General features: G+C 35.9%; 1 protein-coding gene across 1 annotated transcript; it reads right to left on the bottom strand.

Annotated features, from left to right (window-relative positions):
* Positions 1–1102: 1102 nt before the first annotated feature.
* LOC134661051 (forkhead box protein F2-like) lies at positions 1103–21832 on the bottom strand. The gene is made up of 2 exons (XM_063516949.1): positions 20967–21832; positions 1103–1575 (listed from the first exon to the last, which is right to left on the bottom strand). Exons 1-2 carry the CDS (start codon positions 21685–21687, stop codon positions 1298–1300), a joined length of 999 nt encoding a protein of 332 aa, XP_063373019.1. The 5' UTR covers positions 21688–21832; the 3' UTR covers positions 1103–1297.
* Positions 21833–22119: the final 287 nt, after the last annotated feature.

The raw sequence follows: 22119 nt of genomic DNA on the forward strand, positions 1-22119 counted from the left end.
TGAGTACCTAGATAAAATCACATGATCGCCAATTCAGATGGAAACGGAACTAATACAAAACATAAATAATTAATAACATAATCCTGGGGTGCTAACACACTACATAATCATTTCAAGTAAGGTCAATACAGGTAAGTGTGGCTGATGGCCATCACAGTGGGGCCATGTCATCAATGTGTAATAAACAGGCCCTAATGTGAAGGCCAGCCACTAGGGATGTACCGACTAGTCGCCGACTAGTCGGGAAAGCCGACTATCCGGCCTCATTCATAGTCGGCGATTAGTCGGCGACTAGTCGGCAAAAATGGCCGATTAGTCGGCACTTTAAAAGTGACAGACAATCAGGACAAAAAGAAATAAACTTTCCCCTACTTATTACTCAGATTCCTATTTAGGGTGCTTACGAAAACTTCTGTTCGAATTATAGACCGTGTGGTCGCTTTCTTATGTCCGATTGTAGTATGAATAGCCTTAGTATTTTTTTATTTTACTTTTTAGCGTTACTATAATATGGTGAATAGCGCAACGAAGGGGGAAAAACGATTATTTTTTAAGTGATCTGAATCGAACTTAGACGAAACTAATGATCCGGCCGACTAGCCATCCGAGCGCCGATTAGTCGGCTAGTCGGCCAAATCAATAAATAGTCGGTACATCACTACCAGCCACACTTAATAAGTACCAGTATGCCACACTCACCCGTATTGCGCCCTCTAATTACGGACTACTCATGTATCCTTCCTTTGGTTTGGGAAAAATACATACCTACTTGTTCATTACCTTTGAAATGAGAAATTCATTTAAAATAGTAAAGTTATATCATATTTATTTAATAATGAAAACGTTCATGTTTCTGAGACAACGTACAATAATAGTAGGTACTTATTTAGATTCATCCGCATAAATAGATACCACACCACACCACGTACAACGGGGAACTATGTAGGTATGCAATGTATTTTAAATCTACAGTAGGTACATTGTTTTCGGTAAATAATTAACATAGTTTTGATATCAATTCGGATTCGGATTATACAAAATGTAAAATAGTTGTCATAGATTAAAATTATTCTACATTTCGGCATTGTGCCTGTACGTATCAATTACCAAGTGCATAACGGGTATAAGCTTAAAGAAAATCAATTTCCTATTCTCTAAATCGTTACATATCTCTCTGAATCATATATATCTGAGAGTCTAGATCACATTATGGGGAGAGTCTTCACTCACTAGTCCTAGCTGCCTGCACCGGTGCTAAAATCTACCTACATTTTTACGGTGCGTCAGTATTCAGGAGCTACTGGTGCAAGGAGTATTTCATGTGATCGTAGTAGGCATGAACCGACGCGGAGCTGACTGCAGGTGGCTGGCCGGACGCTGGCGGCGCGGAGGGCGCGGGCAGCGCCGGGAGTGGCGGCAGCGCGGGCAGCGGCGTCGGCGGCGGCGACGCGTACGCCTTGCGCTCCGGCAGCGCCGGCAGCGGCGAGCCCAGTCCGAAGCCGCCCAGCCCTAGCGACCCGCCCCCAAGCATTTGCCCGTGCACTCCGCGCATTCCTGCGAACATCGCCGATGTACCTTAGGAGGAAATATTTTCTATATTATTTTAATATAATATAAAAACATAATTATTATGAATAGCATTTCAGGTAATTTAAAACGTTCGCTTTCGCAGCAACTAATAATTTTAGGAGTAAACAAGTAGAGTAATCATAATTATTATTGAAATATTCCATTTCAGCCTACCTGAAACGAATAACTACGATCAATGAGCTATAGACACGAGAGTTTAATCAGAAAGATAAAACCTTAATAATATGGCAGCTAAAGACTAGAATTATTCAGTGTAAATCGGCCGTTCTATCAGCAAGCTTTCTTCTACGAAAACATGATCGAGGCGCCGTTGCGGGGTAGCGTTAGCGTTGATACATGGACAAGACAAGTGATTTGTGAAACATGCATCCGATTAAATTTACGCGTGTAAAGTATAATTGCGGGGCCGGGCGCGTTCCCATCGATCGCGGGGGCGCCTGCGCCGCGTCTGTTGTCGGCACCACGTGCACGCCTCTGGTAATCGTCGTAATTTAAACAAACCCAGCAATGCTCCCGATTGGACGGTTTTACGTGTAAAACCGAACTAGTTGAATCTATTTTCTTAGAATTTAAAGACACGTGTTACTGCGTGTATTCCGCTACAATTTTTTTATTGCACGTATATATATGTTTTGTAGAAAGGAACTTACATTGTTTTAAGTAGGTGTATTAGTGATCTTCACCGGTTTTAATTCGTTGTACCTTAGCCATTTAGACAAGTTTTGTTTTACTTATAAGTAGGTAAGTATTTAGGTAACCTACCATCTACCATGTGAAAACTTTGCTATCCCATGAAAATATGTAGAGTTAGCAGATACAATTTAATAAAGCAATTTTTTCCGTATATAGAGAGATATGTATGTATGTACGGATAGATATACCTGATAGCTATAATATATAGGTAGAAACTAGGTAAGTATACAGATATATCGTCGTTTGACATGTAGATATTTATTTTATTATAGGCACTAAACTGTTTGATTGTACGTATATTACGACCGATATACCTATTTAAATCATATCCGTCTAAGAATTCTAAGATAAGATGTTGTTCGATAACTTAAGTACTTTAAAAAAAATCACGTCACGAAAAGAGGAAGTGAGTTGACTTCTGTTCGAGCTCAAGTAGGTAAGTAGTTGGGTAACGAACATCTCCGCTGTAGCGGCCGGCGCAGGCGCGGCGCGGACGGTTGTCATCGCGCGGCGCGCTCGTAGATCACGGCTCGCTGGTAAATGCTCTCGAGTGGGCAAGCGACGAGAGACACGCGCCGGCGCACACAACTTTTCCAAATAGGTAACGCTACGTACTTTAACCGCTCAGCTAAAGATTTATAGGGTTTTAAGAGGCAAACTCGCGTTGAGCTGTGGGAAGTTACCTCTACAATAAAGATGACTAATGCTGATACAACATGTTGATACGAGGAACAAAAGACAGCAGCTGAAGGTTGAAGCCTGCGTCAACTTTAATATACAAAATATACCTACCCGATTTTTTTACTCTTGAGAGTAGACTGCCAGCACCTTGTTACACTTGTTTTTTTTTTAATTATGATTATCGCATAAATAATTTCGCCAGCAATATAATACTGTGAATCCTGAATGCCGGAAATCTGCCAACAAACTTTATAAATCGGTACAAGAAATTACAGTCGTTAATGATATACATATAATTATTCTCGCTTGTGCTCAATGATCGATCATTAAATGTTGAAACGGATTCTGAGTTGGCAGGTTCACCGAACATCGGGTGACGTCAGAATTCGCATTAAGGATTCACGGGGACGCAATATTCCAGAATATGAAACAAACAATAATATGCATATATCAAATTAAGCGTGTGACGAGTAATTCGATTTATCTTAAATAGATAAATCTATTTTCAGGTTATGATTGCACCCTTGTGTAAGTTAGGTAGGTATTCAAATAAATTTCACACGTAAATTTGAGAAACACATTTAAAAACATGAATTCGCCATAAATGTCGTAACACTATGTAGGAAGGTAATGTGTAATTAGGTCAAACAGATTACTGTGTTATCGTCTTTCCTGTAGACATACACAAGAGTTAAGGGCTATAAAGGTTAATTTTCTTATTTAACCCTTATCCACGTGAAAAGGTCCTCCTTTTATTTAGAGAACTATGATAAAATCATTACTTACATTCCCACAAGCTGTTAACTATTGCCCACAGGAGAGAAAACTAGTGTGTTAGCGCTAACTGTACATTTTTCTCTCCTGTGGGCAATAGTTAACAGCTTGTGGGCATGTAAGTAATGATTTTATCATAGTTCTCTAAATAAAAGGAGGACATTTTCACGTGGATAAGGGTTAAATAAGAAAATTAACTTTTATAGCCCTTAACTATTGTGTATGTCTACAGGAAAGAAGATAACACAGTAATCTGTTTGACCCTATATTTCTCTATACCTGATACAAAGTAATAATGTAGATCATTTACGTCATCTACATTATCAGGTTACACACGAAGTGCTCATTCGTTGATAATCTGGTATTGCGCCTCCGATCCATCCTAAATCAAGGAAAATAGTTATGTGACAATCTAGAAATCTATTTTTTATTGTATATAAGTACACGTATATAATATCATATGTCATGATTTATTTATGTTTACATTAAAGATAGCAGTTAAATAATAATTTTAATGTGGCAATATTATTGCGTTACCCCGATTAATACAGGGGTAATTGGGAAAATAACATTATACTACTGGCAACATGGTAGGTAGTGGGGACACGAGGCCAGTTGGACAGGCTCGTGCAGTTCGTTCACTTGGGTCGAGGCAGTCAAGGAGGACACATCGTGAAGGATTGGTCAGATCAGAGTACCTGCAAGTACCTCCATTGTTGTATTATTAATAGTAGAGTAACCATACTAGAAGAACCTTCACAAATCAGAAGTGTTAACGTACCACTAACCCACAATGGGATTTTAAGGTTTATCTTGAATCCTACGTTTTATGAAACGTAAGTTATAGAATTAAAAAGTATTTTATTTCATGAGTTTGGGACGATTACATGTTTCAGATATAAGTTTTGGTGATTGCTTGTAAGTACATAACTACCTACATATTTATAAGAAAATTTCAAAAAGAATGCATGATGAAGGTGCAGGTAGCTTTAAAACTCCCGAGTAAATAATAGTCATTAAAAGTATCTCATATTGCTCCATCGTTAGCAACTGAATTTTAATTAATGTGCATTTTTGCTATTTTGATTAAGAAAATTAAGGATTAACGACTATAGAGGTTACGTTATGTTATGGACCCCATAGTCCCATAGTCCATCCGGTATCAGTATCCTATAGTGTGTTTTAAAAAGCCCTTTTGTCAGATATTAGATGATGCAGAAAGAAAGGTTCATGTGGATCTTCGAACGTTTAACTTAGAAAAGACGTGATTATAACAATTATTAACATACGAGTAGGTGACTACAGCGTAATGATGTATTAACGTTAAAATAGTTTAAAAAAAAATCCGCTTTAGAGATGAATTGATATTTATTTAAAGGTTGTGTATCATCCATTATTGTGACCATGAGTTTATGATAAATAAGTAAACGCCATTTTTGATGACACTATAAGACCGATTTTTAGACAACCGGTAAGGTTGATTTTTGTTTGACATGAGCGTATGTCGAGGTAGTTGAGAATTGGGTGAAACTAATATTTATTTTTGACGTGAGTGTGCGTCATTGAAATTGAGAATTATTTAATGCGAACATGCAACTGATACATTTTAAAGTGTCGTATGACTAGTAGTTTCAAAGGACCTGATCTGACTATGCGAGGTCGCGACAACGCGACGGATGTTTGTTTAGTCCCGAGAATGCGACCAATATTTTCTTTGATTTGTTCATACCTAATACATATATCCTAACGTGATAGAAATATTGTGAAATATAAACTTTATGTTTTATTATGATCGACAATTATAACAGAAATTAATTGTCATTTGACGGGATAAAGATACTCGATAGACCAGAGCAGTTTAAGATTTAGAGGTGATAAAATTACATTATTAGATTATAATAGAAATATTTTATTGACAAATTAGTACAGACTGAATCTTTGATAAGTTTCTCAATTTTGGCATGCAATATTACAGTTATTTGTTATTATTATTTATCAGCTAAAATTTTACGAGACTCGTAGTTTATGTTAATAAAAATCATACCGTTGAAAGAGGATTAGCATACTTACAGTATAGTATAATAGGACTATTAGTCATACAGTTTGTTTACATAATATGAAGTTTTAATAACATGAATATTAGGTAATATTAAGAGTTTGGACTTGAGAGTATGTCGATTGATTGAGAAAAATAAAATATCAGATTCATAATGTGAGCGTGCATTATGGTAAATTTACATGAGCGTGTGTAAATTAGATGATGAGAGTACTTCATAATGTGAGCGTGCATTATGGTAAATTTACATGAGCGTGTGTAAATTAGATGATGAGAGTACTTCATAATGTGAGCGTGCATTATGGTAAATTTACATGAGCGTGTGTAAATTAGATGACGAGAGTACTTCATAATGTGAGCGTGCATTATGGTAAATTTACATGAGCGTGTGTAAATTAGATGACGAGAGTACTTCATAATGTGAGCGTGCATTATGGTAAATTTACATGAGCGTGTGTAAATTAGATGATGAGAGTACTTCATAATGTGAGCGTGCATTATGGTAAATTTACATGAGCGTGTGTAAATTAGATGACGAGAGTACTTCATAATGTGAGCGTGCATTATGGTAAATTTACATGAGCGTGTGTAAATTAGATGACGAGAGTACTTCATAATGTGAGCGTGCATTATGGTAAATTTACATGAGCGTGTGTAAATTAGATGACGAGAGTACTTCATAATGTGAGCGTGCATTATGGTAAATTTACATGAGCGTGTGTAAATTAGATGATGATAGTAATGATAGTACTTCATAATGTGAGCGTACATTATGGTGAATTTACATGAGAGTATGTACATTAGAAGATGATAGTTCGTCATGAGTGTCATGACGTTCAGAGTGCGTTACCTATAGTAAATTTACATAAGTATATGTAAGAGATATTAATGAAATAATTTAAATGGGTTAAATGACACTAACTATATAGAAGAGGACCTGATAGAGCCGATATGTACAACAGTATAAGGGTACTGTTAAATAATAAATGAAAAATGACACTATTATGTACGTGATAATGCATTTTGATATATTATACTTACACGAGCGTGTGTAAATTGAAATGCGTTGATTCTAAATTTCTTACTAGTATTTAATGACAATAAAGAACTTTGAAAGAATTTATGATAATTGTATAGGTATACATAAGTTTGTGTAACATTACTATCCGATATGATCTACTAGTATGATTCGAAGCTATGTAGATACATGATGTAAGTATAATAACAATGTGAGAGAGCATTGTGGTAGCTTAACATAAGCGAAGATAAGTTAAGAAAAGTTAACCCAAGCCTTTGCATGGCAAAAATAAATAATATATTTATTTACATGAGAGCGAGTAATGGGAGTTAGTTTTATACAACTCTATAGAATTATTGTATTTTTGTCAGTGCCAGATGATAGCTTTGTTTGTTTCTTTGCTGTGTTAGTTAGTTTGCGAAAGAAATACTTATTTTATAATGAATTCGTTTGTTTTGAAAGTGATAGGCTTACACGATTTCGGAGATATTTGGTGTTGAGAGGTTGAGGAGTTAGAAAAAAAAGAGAGAATTCTTAGTCGAAGTCATTGAAAGTAGACAAAAACAATAGAGAAGAATATTGAATATTTTATAAGACACAGCTGTTTCATTATTACTATCGAGAGGAAGACTAAACGAAATTTGGGAATAGAAAGACGCATTCGAGTAAAAAGAACTGTGCGGTCTGTGTTCTATCAAATACTCAAAAGAGATATCTTTCACAATTCACTGACTCAAGTTACTTTAAGTTGACGAGTTCATTAAAGGAAATGAAAGCCAAACCTAACTATTAGATTAAATATTATTTTGGATGGATAGTTTACTTAGCGCTTTATAGATGTAAAAATAATCTGTTCAATTTAACCTATTTAGAGCAACAGAGTTGACTATATACGCAGTCATGATGAAAGATACATGTGTGGGAGTTGAAGCTTCTTTTTAACTATTGAAGTTGACTACTTCTAAGTTGAATTTGACAGTATTTCAAATATTTAAATGAAATTGTGATATCAGGTTGATATCTTATATTGACTTGATCTTTTAGTTTTTTTTTGAGTGAATACCTACTTTTAAGTCGCAACCTTTTGTGACAGTGGGTTTGTGAAATGGATTAAATTTTTCTTATCCTAGATGCTGTGTTGTTGATGATCAGTATTCGAAAAAATTCCTTGTTATAGGCGAAATTTTAAATAATTTTTAATTATTTTCATGTTTCGATGGATTAGAAATGATTTGATATTTCATTATCAAGATATTGAAGAGTTTTAAGCACACCAAGTTCTAGCTATCATGAGTTTGCAATGAGCATATTCATTATTTTATTAAAAATTTGTCAAATATAGAAGTGCTGTAAATAAAAGAACAGAGGTAGTTATCATGAACTAAACAAGATATTCCGTTAAATAAAACAGATGAATGCAACGTAAAGTGATTAAGTGCTAATGAACAACAGGATAATAGATACCTACACATACTTATGTCGATACCATAAAACACCTAATGTATGAAATATGTTGACTGTACGACTTAAACATAGAACACGAATATAGTTCAGAGTAGACTTTATAGACAGTACAAAGGCATCTCTGGTAATAAACTTTTGAGTAGTCGAGAATGGAAAGTGAACAACAGATCGAACGTACGGTAAACGATTTGCTGTATTCATGGGATTTGTGACAAATGTTAGCAAGTGAAAAAAAGTAAGCACTTGAGTGTATATGGTGGCAATGCCCTAAATACCTATAGATTATGTAGAGGAATAGGGGAGAGAAGGGAGTAATAATTCAGACAAAATTGAGTTAAACGCGAAAGAACTTGGTTATAAGACTTTAAGGTTGAAAGTATATAAAAGTAAATAATTATGATTCAGATATCCTAAAAGCGTTTATCTTTCCTACGTAGTTTTTGAGAATTAAGTACCTATGTAATTGGGATATTATAATAATCGAAATGTGGAAGTAGTAAAAGACTGGAATTATGAGAAATGTACAGACCTAGATAACTATGTGACGTATGTACAGAGTAAAGTAAAATAATAAATAAATTATACTTCTTAAGCTTTGTTAAGTTAGTTAGTTACTTTAGTTAATATACTCGTTCAAGCAAATCTTGTCAGTAGAAAAAGGCGGCAGATTTGAAAAATCGCGGGTTAGCAACACTACGTTTAAATTATTCGAAAATCGCGTGTCATATCTGTGGAACTGTTTTGTTTACATTTCATCGATGTTCGATGTACATTGCTGCTTTTTGTTCGTTTCCTAGGGATACCATACTTTAGTTTGATTTACATTGCTACTGACATATCCGGCTTGACAGACTATATTTACCTGACGATCATCACCATTACGCTCAAATACTAGACACCTTGACAGAATTTGATATGAATAGTGACTGTGTTAAAAAAAAAAAGAAGAGATAATTATGGTTTGCAAGCTATTAAAATATATATTTTTAGAAAAGTAACAAAAGTTAATGGACGTGAAAAATAAAAGCTGGCAAAGGTTACAAAATGTGGACTTGGAGCAATGAACCCAGTCTGTTCCCCAGTCAGCCCGTCTCCTCGTTTCGCTAAGTATGTCATAGAAATATGTAATACCTAGTTTTAGAGAAAGATTATAAAAAAAAAGGATTTTATTCGGCTTGATAATTAAGACTTGATTTGATTAAGCAGTCTCAATCATTGCTGAAATTAAATAAAGTTAAGACTTCAGTGATGAGTGATGATACTCGATATCTTACATTAACGTAAAGGCGTATCTAGCAGTGATTTACATATGTATACTAATTCAGACATCTTATGTTTGGCGAATATTAAATAAATTATAATTTTAACAAATTATTGATATGATTTGAAAACTTTACTTTCTTGAGAATTAGTAGGTACCTACCCATTGATATCTTTCGAAGTTACAAGGCACTAAATGTTATTATCTTAATACGGGCCTGCATAGTGACATTACTCTGAAGAAATTACATTTTTAGCGATAGTGTAGGGATTAGCATGAAGGAATGACGGCAAGTAATGTAGTTAAGTAGTTTAAATATCTATTTTAACTTTAGTAACTATTTATATTTTGCTTCAGTATTGGAGTTATAACAATGTAATGACACATTGAAATAACCTTACTATATTGACAGTGAATTGATGGAAATGATGGAATCAGAAATCACAAAAAGAATGACAGAAGATAAAGAAGTTATTAAACTAGTTTATTTTTGAAGTAATGAATAATGACATTATACTGATTCTGAGTGGAGCGCATAAGGCAACTTTAGTATCACTATATGTAGACATTAGTATATTGAATTATAATCAGCGAAAGCAATGTTATTCAAAGTGAAATTTGATTGATTACAATTATTGTTTTTTTTTTTTTTTTCACTGAGAAAGAAATTTTCGTGTGATATTGTAGTAAAAATACCAATCATGAGATGAGTAGCAAAGTTTTGTTAGCTATTAAAGATCAGAGGAATTAGAAAAAGGATTGTCACTGGCAAGTTGTGATCATGTTTTTTATTATACATTACGGATTCAGAGACATACATGGTAGATGTGTAAATTTGAAACTGAACGTAATAGTTTTGAGCTGAACACAAAACTGATGGTCTTGAAAATTGTAACGCAAACGCCTAACTTTAGGGGTGAAATATTATATTTTAGCTGTAACGATTAATACATGAATGTATTAAAAGGAAGTCTACATTAATTCAATATACCTAATATAATATTGGGTCAGACAAGAAGTGAATATTAAAATATGTAAAACTGGGAAACGTAGTAATCGAACAATTTTTGAAAAAAAAGTACTGAATTAAATAAAAGCCATGCACGTATGCTTTAACGGACATAAGTAATGTTTAGATGTATGAGAAAACAAAACAAAGTACCTATGCATAATAAAAACTGAGCCTTGTTATTTATATATTTTTATAGTTATTATACGAAATTAATAACAGGTATTATGAAATTTTATTGTCTAGTATGGATTAAACGTTACGTACACAAAAAAAAACGAGTGTTACAACATAAGTGAAAATTTTGGACTTACAGTATATAATATGTAGTAATGAGAAACAGAGAGGGGAATTAATTAGTTATATAAGTAAAGATAAACAAAACAGAAGACCGAATGTCATGATATTATTTTCAAGTGGATATACATCATAATTTTATTTAAACATTTTGCTGATCAGGTAAATGTATCAATTGTGATAAGTTACGTTTTAAATTTACAGTTCCTAAACTTTTTTTTAATTTTTAATGATTGGCGGAACATATAAAACGGAACTAACTTTTGGTGATAAGGGTCGTGCGCCGGAGTCATGCACGAAGTCGGATGGCCGAATGTCATGATTTATTTATGTTTACATTAAAGATAGCAGTTAAATAATAATTTTAATGTGGCAATATTATTGCGTTACCCCGATTAATACAGGGGTAATTGGGAAAATAACATTATACTACTGGCAACATGGTAGGTAGTGGGGACACGAGGCCAGTTGGACAGGCTCGTGCAGTTCGTTCACTTGGGTCGAGGCAGTCAAGGAGGACACATCGTGAAGGATTGGTCAGATCAGAGTACCTGCAAGTACCTCCATTGTTGTATTATTAATAGTAGAGTAACCATACTAGAAGAACCTTCACACATAATCGTAAATTTTGTATCAGTTTCGTTGCATATTTAAATTGAAAAGATCAGTTAAGTTTCATTATTACATATACGAATACCAATTATATTTACCTACTCGACTATAATTATTTGAACGAAACATATGCAAAATTCACGATCACTGCTTGTTATTTTTTTGAAACAGAAGATGTCCAGAAGAGTACCTAACTATTATTTCATTATTATTTTTAAAATACATAGGCAACGCTGATCTCCTTTAATGACTATCGACCTGATTCAAACTTTAACATAGGTACGTCCAATATTACGCCTAGATACGATATGGATTAGATTATGTCAGCGTCAAAAGTGACGTTTCTTCAAACAAAAACATAATTTATGCTTGTGCAGACACTCGGGTTTAAGCAATCGCAATTAAGTAGATTAAAACCTTAACTGCGGAAAAAATGTTTAAAAAAATAATTAACGACAAGACAACATCCTCAACAACATGTAGGTACACACGTAAATTATTAAAAAAAATGTGTCATACAGCACCATACGCAAATCTGTTTCATAAAAACTGGTTGTGTAAACAAGGGATCAGGGTTGTAAAAGGGTGAACATTTTTTGCAGCGTTGCGCCTATAGCGTTTTCACGCATTAGGTTTGTTTAGTGTTTTTAATAACCCAGTTTAACCTGGGGATCCAATGCCTGTAACGGACCGACTGCATGCCTCCACCCAGACCGCACACATTGCGGCAAATGGATCGATCTCAGTGTCAATTACTCAGTTAATTTTAACCAGTTCTATATTTAAACTGACATTAAAAAGAGGTAGAATGAGACAGAATTAACTTTTTTGTTTACATCAAGTGCAGTTGGGACCAAAATAATCATAAATTCTATATTTTCATAGAAATATTTATTGAGAGAAATATAGAAAATTTACCTATCCTTAGGAACGGACTTTAAAGACAAAACATTTCATTTACATGCATAAAAATGTTCACACCGATTTACATATTTAAGGTTAACGAAGAATAATAGGTACCGTAAAATGGGGTGAGTAGGATGAAAACTGAAATTCAAACCTCGATAACATTTTATTTTTACATATGAAAACTGAATGGTGTATATAATAAGTGTTCCGGACGTTTGTATTTTAGTTTTTATTTTATTTTGGGTAGTTCCATTTCATAACTTTGACGATAAAGAGGAAAACCCACCTCACCCCGTAGTGCCTCGTATTTGGGGTGAGAGGGGTTTTCATACAAAGGTGATTTTGGAAGATTGTTAGATCGATATTTTTTTATTATGCGAATTACTATAGCTCCATTTTAAATTGGAATACATTATTTTTGTAGCAGTAGCCTTAAAATCCCTTCTCACCCCCCTCTCAAACCTTCTCTCCCCATTCATAACCCACCTCTCCCCGTGAAACCTACTCACCCCGTTTTACGGTATCAACTCTTTTTACCAGAAAGCTGGATTTGGCTAAGGTAAGTAAGTATGAGGCATATGCTTAAAGTGTGAAAATAAAATCTTGAAATATCATTTCCATAAGTTTCGCCCCTACACGCTAATTCAACTACTTAAATGCAATTTTTTTTAATGTACAATTACTTGTAATCATAATAAATAAATATACTACTAAATGCAATTTAAATATGACGTTAAATATGAAAAGGGACCTATCGCACTTCTAGAGCAGTGATGGTGAATCACAAAATTAGTTTTCTTAAACAGACGTCAGATGTCTAATCAAAAATGCTCATAAACGGAGCACCTATGAACGAATAAACAAAACATCAAGGTTGTCTTTCTTAAAATCATTCCTGATTTTTTTTTATTAAAGCGAACGTGCGTTACAGTAACTCGCCGTCGACGTTATTCTCGAAATACCTATTGCATTTATAAAGATCAAACGCTTGGAACAAACGGGCGTTCATGTAAACAGATCATACCCACTACGCTCGCTCCCCGGCCTGCGAGGCGCGGCGCGGCGCGACGTACGCAGCACCACGTATATACTCAACTCAAATACATCACATCGTTATACTCTACTAAAATATTTTCTAACATAGTTTCATTATTCGGGGTTATAAAATTAACCATGATGTTCTCAAAGCAGGCGACTCAAACAAATACCGGTTTTTGAAGTTATCTGGATAATTTGCCGATGCACTCATTAACATTAATAATTAAATACCATACTGGTACCTAATGGATTTTAAAATCATTATTATAATATTAGGTACTTACCTCACAATGAGGCTCCATACACAAGAGGGCAAACCCAAGGTTTAACCGACCACCACTGGTATTATATTATTTATAAACGAGATAAAAGCTCTTTCTGCGTGTGTCTAATTTACCTTTTAACCGTTCGACTTAGTTTCGAGCCATGTAGAACGTTTTACAAGTAGAATTTGCACCTAGGTACATAGATATGTGTATATTCGTATTATTATACTAATTTATTCTTTGAAATAAAGGAAAGGAAGTGTCATTGCGAAAGAAAGGTAAATGGCATATAGAATAGACCAAGTCCCATACGTTACCAAATAATAAAGTTCGTCTGAAAAAGGAAGCTTACGATTGTTCTTATTTCTGACGTATTAGGTACCTTACTTTATGAGTAGCAGTGGTGAGTCCTTTATTTAGCGGGCTATACATATTACCCTTTTAGTATTACTTGTCTGAACAACCAACCATCGCATCATATAAACCAGGAAACTCTACGAAGTAATCAATGCTTGGGAATTGTAAAATTCCTTTAGCCCACTCTTAGCCGCTGCTGCTCTAACACTCACCTGCAATAATATGTTACACAACGAAGGCCGCAAAAATATATGACACGATCTTATTTGTAGAGCCATTATGAGCATGTCAGATATATTTGCGGCCTTCGAAGAGTAACAATTATTGCAGGTGACTGTACCTAGACCTAGGCGACGCGGGCCATTTTATTATCGACTTCAATGCAAGAAGGAGGAGGTTCTGTATTCGGTTGTCTATTTTTTAAATGTATGTTAAACTTAACCTCGATTATTACGAGCTCCGTGGTCCGATTTGAATATTTTTATTTGTTTGAGAGGAGTTACATCCAAGGTGGTCCCATATTCATTTGGTTTTAACCTAATTATGGGGTCCCTGAGGAATTGAGGCCACTCCTCAATTTTTAAAGCCACATTTGTGTGGTGGTGTGGGTGTTTTCTTAAGCAACTCTAGCATTTCCTCTCGGAAACCACCAATTTGATGGAGTGGACCTGATGACCAAGACTACAGATGATATGCGGGAGTTACCTACATGAGAGTCATAACAGTGGGTGTATTATTATGATCTTGGATGTAGGTAGTAATGTAGTGGCAATTAACGAGACTAAGAGGTGAGGGGTAGGTGTGGGAAATGAAGACAAAGGGTGGTGCTTGAGGGGTAGGTATGAAGTTGTGGGTTGAGGGGTTGGGGCTTGACGGGTCAGGGCTTGAGGGGCTGGGGGGTTGAGGATACGGTGAGCTGATGGGTCCAGAGGTTGGGAGTTGAGGGGATGAGGATTGGGGGTTGAGGGGTCAAGGGTTGGGAGCTAAGGGGTCTGAGGTTGAGTGGTCAAGGATTGGTGGTTGAGGGGTTGGGGACGTTGGGGTTGCAGGGTCGAGTCAGTCCGAATCCCACGCCTGCGTGCTATGGACGGTTTCAAATATGGTAAAATTGTTCTTAAAAAGCACGACGGCCATTGCCGTACATACACACTTTCCTCTTTACATGTCGCATTTCTCAACGCATTGTCGTGAAAATGTATGTTTGATGTATCCTATAAAGTGTTTTTGCTGATTCAGTTTTTGTAAAATTTTCTAAATGTTGGGAGTTTGCTATGTAGGTACGAGTATGTTTGATGGACATAAACCAATATTACCACTGTAAATATTTGTTTAAATTGATAGACTTTAACCCGTTAATTATGTTGTGAAACTTCTATATTTCTAAATCTAATGCAGTAATCCGACGGATAGATTGCGACCGCTTTCCTTCCCTTCAAAGCTGATTATACAATAAAAAGATGGTATAAGAAAGTCCGAAAGAGCTGAAAACTGTTATCTTTGATGGCTTTTCTGATCGTCAGCGCTCAGCGCAGATCGTCAGAGCCAATCCCTTCGATCGTCGATGCGCGCTGCCATTGCACATGTTACCGCAGCTTTTACGACGGTCGTAAGGGAGTGCTCGGGCTTCTCAGAAACGGGCGCAAGCGCACATGGGCGGCTATAAACCGGCGATTATCCGGCTCTGCGCTGCCTGTGCCAGTGTGCCTGGGGCATTTATTAGCCATCTATGTACGCGCCTTGGTGATTTGCCGATCACCTTTGGTGCATCTGTTTCATGTCTACATTAATAGATAGAAATAGTCCTGCAAAACGATTTTTAACATACTTCTAATAATAATGTCGGTTTTTTTTTGTTTTTCTAACTGTAAAAAAGTACTTATTTCTGATAAATTGCAAACTGTAAAATTAAGATAAGACTTATCCAATAACAAGACTTAAACTATTATTACCTACTTTAAATAGAGATCTTTGTAGTGGTTTTTTGTTTAGAATTTTTTTTTTTTTTTTTTAACCCGCATAAATGTCAATGTGGTTCAGTGAAGGGGACGGACTGAAAATCAGCGCTGCGCAGGCAATTTGTAATGAAATGACTGACGCAGCGTATGCTGAGCCCGTTCCTTTTGCCGCACAATTATTCTTATTTTTTCAATCCTTATGTTTTGTAACCTGTATGCTTTTTGTGTTGCAATAAATGGTTTCTTATTCTTATTCTTATTCTTATTCTTAATCGTCATTGGATTTAAGTGTATCTCATATAGGTATTTCAGATAGTTAACTATATTTTACTTACAAGTAGTAGGTACATACGTGAAGGTACATTATTTGTGGTTATGTATTAACGAAGCAATGGAGTACCTACGAGTAAAGTGTGGCTGTATTTTTAGGTTTCAAAATGGCATAAACGGAACCCTTAAGTATAGTTTCGCCACGTCCGTCTATCCTAATGTAAGAGTCATTTTACCCGAAAATTATAAGCTGTATTTTAATGAAATTACGAACATACATTTACATGTATCTTGTGAGCCTCTACTAAACATAGAAATAAAACCGGCCAAATGCGAGTCGGACTCGCGCACGGAGGGTTCCGCACCATCAACATAAAATAGAGCAAAACAAGAAAAAAAAAACAAGCAAAAAAAACGGTCACCCATCCAAGTACTGACCCCGCCCGACGTTGCTTAACTTCGGTCAAAAATCACGTTTGTTGTATGGGAGCCCCACTTAAATCTTTATTTTATTCTATTTTTAGTATTTGTTGTTATAGCGGCAACAGAAATACATCATCTGTGAAAATTTCAACTGTCTAGCTATCACGGTTCGTGAGATACAGCCTGGTGACAGACGGACGGACGGACGGACAGCGGAGTCTTAGTAATAGGGTCCCGTTTTTACCCTTTGGGTACGGAACCCTAAAAAGAAAACATATATGGGAGGCAATCCATACAAAGAAGAAAATAAAGCTTTTTAAATACCGTAGAATGGTACCTACTTTGATCAAATTCGAAATTTTGAGTAGGTAGTGTTTATATCTCAGAATATAAACTTTAAATGGATCTCGATTTCACCAATGAAATAGTTATTTGTACAACAAGTGATCAAAGTTTGATATTTCTTCGAGTGCTTATTTTGAGTCCCGTGCAAGCGAAAGATTCTATAATAGATTCACGAGCGTAGCAAGTGAATCTAATTTAGAATCTTGAGCGTAGTAAGGGACTCAAAAGCGCACGAGATGTAAATAACTTTGATCTCGTGTAGTACACAACATTTTTCACCTCAGCGCAGTGAGAACATACCTATTAGACAACTTGAAAAATGTAATCCTTCTTCATCACTTAATACCTGCACTCTTGTTTTCTTAAGATATACAAACAATTAAGTTTAATTACCGCAATGGAACACAAAAACAAAACGTAATAATAAATTCCATTAAAATAATATAGAAATAACAAACATTAACTGACACTTCAATCGACAACTTTTTTTTGTAAAAAAATCTTTGTAAGATACGGTCCGAATTGCGGATACGTACTATTTGTCAACTATGGTAGAAATTCTTAAAAGTAAAATAATTAATTTTGCGTGATGATCTGTGTATTTTTTGAGTTCGTTATTTTAATTGTACAATAAAATACCTAAAATATATTTTATCAGTTTTTATCAAATCTTAAACTTTATTTTTATTTATTAATTATTAAGAATTCATACTCGTACGTGGTTTGGAACGATGCGGTCTGAAGTTTTTCGGGGGTCTATTATAAACCGTGAATATACTGTTGAATGTCGTTTTAACTTTTTTTTGTCTGTTTCTTTTTGCTAACAGTGTGAAAGGGACAGAGATAATAGAACCCAAGTATTTCGAACTTTTATTAGACCCCGCATGTTGAAATGACATTTGACTATAAAGGTCACTTGAATGTCATTTTGTCTCACTCAGTGAGCAAAATCGCATTTTGCTCACTGTTTTTAAGAATCAAAGTACCCTTGTTCGAACTGCTGAGGTGATTTTTTTTTTATTGTTAGTCATATTAGTGTTGGGTGTAGGTAAGTATCTCTTGAAACAAAATAACTTGATGATGATGATCAAGTTTATATCGATATTGCGGTTAGGTACTTTGATGCCCCCCTTTATTTTAATGGAATTTGATAATAACCGTGATGATAAGGAATAAAACTGCAAAACACCAAAATAAATCCGTTTGCAGGTTTGTGTACCTTTAAGGCTATTGTAGATTTTTTTTTATTACGAAACGGTGTAATGGTATGTGATTTATTGATGTTTAGACGTTCATTAAAATAATAAAATATTAAAATAATGATAAACATCAAACTACTGTCAACATTGAATTAACGTCATATTAATGTAACATGAAGCGGGGGTACGAGCATGATAATCAAGGGTGTCTCAATAACGTGTTTTTTAGTAAGTTGTGATATCACAACTAACACAAATATTTATGTAGGTATGTCGCATCACTATCACTATCACTACATAGTATAAAACAAAGTCGCTTCCCGCTGTCTGTCTGTCTATCTGTCTGTGTGCTTAGATCTTTAAAATTACGCAACGGATTTTGATGCGGTTTTTTTAATAGATAGAGTGATTCAAGAGGAAGGTTTATGTATAATTTGTTAACCCGTGCAAAGCCGGGGCGGGTCGCTAGTTGCTTATAAAGAAGACATGTTCCGATTAGTTATCTATGCACCGCTCACTCTATTAATATTTTCATGAAAGCGGGTATTAATATTAGCACGAGGGCTTAAACATAAAATTTGCCCCCTTGTAAAACAAAAAACTATTGTCCTTACCAAAAAAGTTAAAAACAGGAAAAAGGTATGATTGTTTTAATTACATGGGTACGATGGTGAACGATCCATTAATATTTACTGAGTGTTTAGGGTTGGTCTTGGTGATGTCTCATAAATCACCCTGTATTTATGGAACACCGGGAATTTAAAATATGTACTTAAATCTACGTTAGTACTGGAGCCACAGGTAATTAAAATTAGCAAATTGCTAGCCGTTTAGTTTCATTTGTCCTTGAAGAACACAACACAGGGTTGAAATGTTCTAACTCTGATCCGCCGTAAGCGCCTATTCTAAGAAATATATGGCTTTGATTATACAGAAAAAAAGTAAACGGTAAGAAGAGGCATTACACTATAGTCAAAAGAATTTTGCAACGAAATTAACTGGCTATGGAAAGAAAATAAATGTTGTACAGCTCAATTAAAAAAAAAGTTAAATAATACTTTATTGGAACCCTAATATTATTAATATTATATTAAAACTGAACTCTAATATTTACCTAAATTTGTTGTTAAATTATCAAGGGTTATTATTTAAAAAAATGTTTTATTCGCTACCTATCTTCATAAAATATCGCCATGCATGTACGCTTTTTACTTTTAGACATACACACACATATAAACACAGGCATATAAATCTAAGGTTAGTATTTACGGCATAGTGCATATCATAAATGTTTTCATTTCTCATGCTCTGAAAGAGGATCAGTTTTGTTATTCTAAAAGGCGTGCAGAAAATTATACGTTTCTGCACTAGAGCATTTTACGTTTCAAGTACGATTTTTTTTTTTACGATAAGCAATTGAAATCTGGGTTTAAATGGATTTGTTATATTATTTTCATTCTGATATTTCACTCCCCTTCTCCTCCCACTCCCAAGATATGAGTGCCTTATTACTATTCATCCCTTGGTTAACAATCTACAATTAAATGTAAATATCTGGGTGACCGAGCGAACATAAAAAAACTCGAAAATGCGCGTTTTCCCAGAGCCAGATTGATTTTTCGCCCCCAAAAAAATTTCATCGAAATCGTTAGAGCCGTTTCCGAGATCCCCGAAATATATATATATATATATATATATATATATATATATATATATATATATATATATAAACAAGAATTGCTCGTTTAAAGGTATTAGATTAGATAAAGAGCGCTATCTCGCCAACAAACTGCAATCCCAGTTTGTTGGCGAGGAATATAGTTGTAGGTATATATGTAAGACAATTGTTATGTACTTAATAATAAAAAAGCGGCCAAGTGCGAGTCGGACTCGCCCATGAAGGGTTCCGTATTTAGGCGATTTATGACGTATTAAAAAAAACTACTTGCTAGATCTCGTTCAAACCAATTTTCGGTGGAAGTTTACATGGTAATGTACATCACATATTTTTTTTAGTTTTATCATTCTCTTATTAGTTTCAGTTCGAAGTATGGGGAACCCCAAAAATTTATTGTTTTTTTTCTATTTTTGTGTGAAAATCTTAATGCGGTTCACAGAATACATCTACTTACCAAGTTTCAACAGTATAGTTCTTATAGTTTCGGAGAAAAGTGGCTGTGACATACGGACGGACAGACAGACGGACAGACAGACAGACAGACAGACAGACAGACAGACATAACGAATCTATAAGGGTTCCGTTTTTTGCCATTTGGCTACGGAACCCTAAAAATGGCTATGGTTTTTTATTTTATTTGTAACTAAGTCACTGAAAAAGACCAGAAAATAAAATAAAAATATTTAAAAAAATATGCAATTTCTTTTTAAGCCATTTTATTTAACTAGGTCTTATAACTTCCTTAGACTCCTTTAGTTCTTAATTGTTTTACTGCATATAGGGGATATAGGCTATAGTTCTGATGCATGTTCTGCTGCAATAAGTGATGTCATAATAATACGAGTATGTCTGCGTTTCACTATTCTAAATCAGATCCCTAATAAACACGGACACGGATAGTAGATATAGACGTGATGGATCTGAATACACTCGCCTAGCCTAGAGAAAGAAGTAGCGACCACGCTGGCCGCTATATTATGGATTGCTTTAATGCCCAAATGCATGCTAGGTTTGTAATAATTCTAACAATAGACAATAATTATTCAAACAAAACAAAGAAATGAAACTCACCATGGTCATTGGTTACATATTGGTAATTGGGTATGAGATCTGGAAGGTCGTGGTGCGGCGGCGGGGAAGGCGGCGGCGGGCGATAGCTGGTGTCCACCGACCCGTAGGGAAGCGGCCACTCGCGCTCGCCCATGCTGCCGTATGTGCAGTAGTCGCTACCGTAGGGCAACTGCTGGCCCGACGAGCTGGTGTGCGAGTAGGCACAGGCTCCGTAGTCGATGGAACTCGCGTTGCTCGTGCCGGCCCCACTGCTGCCGGCTAACTCGTAGCCGGCGGGCTGTGCCGGCGGCAGTGCGGTAACCCCGCCTCCGCACAGGTATCCACCGCTCCCAAACTGAGGCTTAAGAGCCTGGCACTTCCGGCGGAATCCTCGAGGTCGCCTCCTGAACGATCCCTCTTCGAACATGAACTCTGAGGAAGGGTCGATAGTCCAATAGTGCCCCTTCCCCGGCCTCCCGAGCCCCTTCGGGAGCTTCACGAAACATTCGTTTAGGCTTAAATTGTGACGCACAGAGTTCTTCCAACCCTGATATGAACTTCGGAAAAATGGAAATGTTTGTTGAAGATAACTGTAAATTTCGCTAAGGGTCAGCCTTTTGTTTGGAGAGTGTCTGATCGCCATGACTATGAGGGCTATGTAAGAGTAGGGTGGTTTTTCTTGTCGTCGGGTGGCCGGCGGTCGGCGGGCCGCCTCCTCCGTGGCTTGCTCCTCGATCTTCATGCGTGCGTGCGCGCCGGGCCGCGTGCAGGGCTACAGTGCGCCCGCCCACCGCGCGGCGCCCGCGCACCGCGCCGTCCGCGCCGCCTATCGCCGCGCCCCACACCACTACCACTCCCACAACGGCCTATTCTCATTATATTATTTGCTAAACTACACTTACCAACGTGGTTACTTATCCAATAAATCATTATTATATTACCATTTTAAAATCTCTGCATTCAAAAATATTCTCTGTATCTATCTAGGTACTTATAAGGATTGTGTCCTTAATTATCATATTTCACTAATGTAGCACGGTATAGACTGATTGTGTGATTGTATACCTACATAAAGATAACTAACCTGTCAACAACGTTTGAAAAGGTATGTACTTATCCATAAGTGCATAGCCGGAGTGGTAAAACTGTGAGCTGGCTGGTGCGGTCGTCGCAC

This window comes from Cydia amplana, chromosome Z (assembly GCF_948474715.1).
Source record: "Cydia amplana chromosome Z, ilCydAmpl1.1, whole genome shotgun sequence".
Lineage (NCBI taxonomy): Eukaryota > Metazoa > Arthropoda > Insecta > Lepidoptera > Tortricidae > Cydia > Cydia amplana.